Source organism: Oncorhynchus kisutch, unplaced genomic scaffold (genome assembly GCF_002021735.2).
Source record: "Oncorhynchus kisutch isolate 150728-3 unplaced genomic scaffold, Okis_V2 scaffold4043, whole genome shotgun sequence".
In the NCBI taxonomy this organism is placed as follows: domain Eukaryota; kingdom Metazoa; phylum Chordata; class Actinopteri; order Salmoniformes; family Salmonidae; genus Oncorhynchus; species Oncorhynchus kisutch.
Genome location: NW_022265988.1, coordinates 1 through 2,500, shown reverse-complemented (window position 1 = coordinate 2,500; position 2,500 = coordinate 1). Strand labels below are relative to the sequence as shown.

Below are 2,500 nucleotides of genomic sequence, written 5' to 3'. Positions count from 1 at the left end.
GTGGATAAAATACACACTGAGAAACACAATCAAAACACACACAGTCAAATACACACACAGTCAAATACACACACAGTCAAATACACACACAGTCAAATACACACACAGTCAAATACACACACAGTCAATACACACACCAACTCTGACGTGGATACTGTGTTTGCAGGTGAGATAGATGTATCAGAGATTCAGCAGTCCCTTCAAACTCTGGGAATAGCTGTGAGTCTGAAGGAGGCTGGCCGATCATGAAGAGGTCTGTACAATATACTCTACTCTATATCTACGCGATAATGATACAGTCTACTCTGGTTATATTTATGCTGTAATCTAGTATGAATTGTAGAATGGCTTTGTATTCTACAATTGGAGTTGTCGGACAACTATACTTTTATGTTTGTGAGTTTGCATGATTATTACTGTGTGTGTGTGTGTGTGTGTGTGTGTGTGTGAGTGTGTGTTGTGTGTGTGTGTGTGAGAGAGTGTGTGTGTGTGTGTGTGTGTGTGTGTGAGTGTGTGTGTGTGTGTGTGTGTGTGTGTGTGTGTGTGTGTTGTGTGTGTGTGTGTGTGTGTGTGTGTGTGTGTGTGTGTGTGTGTGTGTGTGTGTGTGTGTGTGTGAGTGTGTGTGTGTGTGTGTTCGTCCATGCATGTGTGGGTGTGTGTCCATCTGTGTGTGTGTGTGTTTGTGTCGGTCCATGCAAGTGTATGTGTCTGTCTTCTAGGGTTGTCTTGGTCGACCGAGAGTCGTCCTGTTCTTTTGACCAATGTCGATTGGTTGAAATGTTGAAACTTCTTTTTCCATATATGGACAGACACGCCCCCTTGTTTGAATAAAACCAACTACATGTTGCACTGAGCTTGTCTGATGCTTTAAGCCACACTGTTTGGACTAAATATTAAGATGCACAAATGACTGAAGAAAGAGCCCGATGGTCACACTGTGTTGAAGTGTCTGTGTGACTGGTGCACGTTGTCTCTCTCTCCTCCCTACTGCAGAGAAAGGCACAACAGCCACAGCTGAGAGTTTATTGTCTGTCTGTGCTGAAGCTGTGATGTCATTTCAGACGTTTAGTTTCTTACTGGTTTCTGACTGAAAAGTTCAGTTCACTAAATAATCTAATTTGTTCAGGAACAACATTCCCTATTCCCTCAACCCTTGTTCCTATTAGGAACAACTTTCCCTATTCCCTCAACCCTTGTTCCTATTAGGAACAACATTCCATAATCCCTCAACCCTTGTTCCTATTAGGAACAACATTCCCCTAATCCCTCAACCATTGTTCCTATTAGGAACAACATTCCCTAATCCCTCAACCCTTGTTCCTATTAGGAACAACATTCCCTAATCCCCTCAACCACTTGTTCCTATTAGGAACAACATTCCCTAATCCCTCAACACTTGTTCCTATTAGGAACAACATTCCCTAATCCCTCACCCCTTGTTCCTATTAGGAACAAACATTCCCTAATCCCTCAACCCTTGTTCCTATTAGGAACAACATTCCCTCTATCCTCAACCTTTGCTTTCTTTACATGAAACATGTAAGCATCGCATGCATGTGACCAATAGGACTGACCTGATAGCCTTCATAATCACATAAATACATCGGTTATAACACACTCCAAACACAGTAACACGTGACAGCAAAATGGATGCGGATGGACGTGAAAAAGAAGCTGGAAGCGGTCTAATGTTTACTGGTTGCTCAGGGCGGGAAAGAGGAAGTCAGATCTGTGGAAAGAGGAAGTCAGATCTGTGGAGACATTGACTTAGTTGTGGATCTACAGGAGATCCAGGAAAAGGAAAGGTTTAGGAGCGAGAGCTGTGTGTTAGAGCTGTGTGTTAGAGCTGTGTGTTAGAGCTGTGTGTTAGATCTGTGTGTTTATTCTGTGTGACAAACAGGTGCTGTTAGATTACAATATATTTTTGTAATCCATATTCAATTTCAGTATCACATGTCTTAGAGTGATGGACTGTGCCACCCCCCCACGGCCTCCACAATGGATTAGTCCACTGAGACAGGAGCCAATCAGACGGTGTCTTGTACAAAAACAAGATATACTAACGTGCTACTGCTGAACTAAAGAAATGTCGGTCGACCAACAGCCTGTCAACCAGAACAAACCACCAGTCCACTAAATGGGCTCAGCCCTAGTGTGTCCGTCCGTGTGTGTGTGTGTGTCCGTCCATGTGTGTGTGTGTGTCCGTCTGTGTGTGTGTGTGTGTGTGTGGTGTCGTGCCATGTGTAACATTCTCTCTGTCTCTGGTCAGTATCGACAGGGATGGTAACATGACCATCGACTGGGATGAGTGGCGAGATCACTTCCTGTTCAACCCCATACACAGTCTGGAAGACATCTCTCGCTACTGGAAACACTCTCATGTGAGACACGCACACACGCACGCACGCACACACACACACACACACACACCCACACACACCACACACACACACACACACACACACACCCACACACACACACACCACCACACACACACACA

At 44.4% G+C, this 2,500-nt stretch overlaps 1 protein-coding gene across 2 annotated transcripts in view; it reads left to right on the top strand.

The window, feature by feature from the left end:
• The window catches only part of LOC109880347 (calcium-binding mitochondrial carrier protein SCaMC-3-like), a 9,521-nt gene extending 7,138 nt beyond the window's left edge, over positions 1–2,383 (top strand). For both annotated transcript variants that reach the window (XM_031822002.1, XM_031822003.1), the window contains exons 3-4: positions 167–253; positions 2,270–2,383. In XM_031822002.1, the coding sequence (XP_031677862.1) occupies positions 167–249 (83 nt within the window). In that variant the 3' untranslated portion in view covers positions 250–253; positions 2,270–2,383. The remainder of the gene's footprint in view (positions 1–166; positions 254–2,269) is intronic.
• Positions 2,384–2,500: the final 117 nt, after the last annotated feature.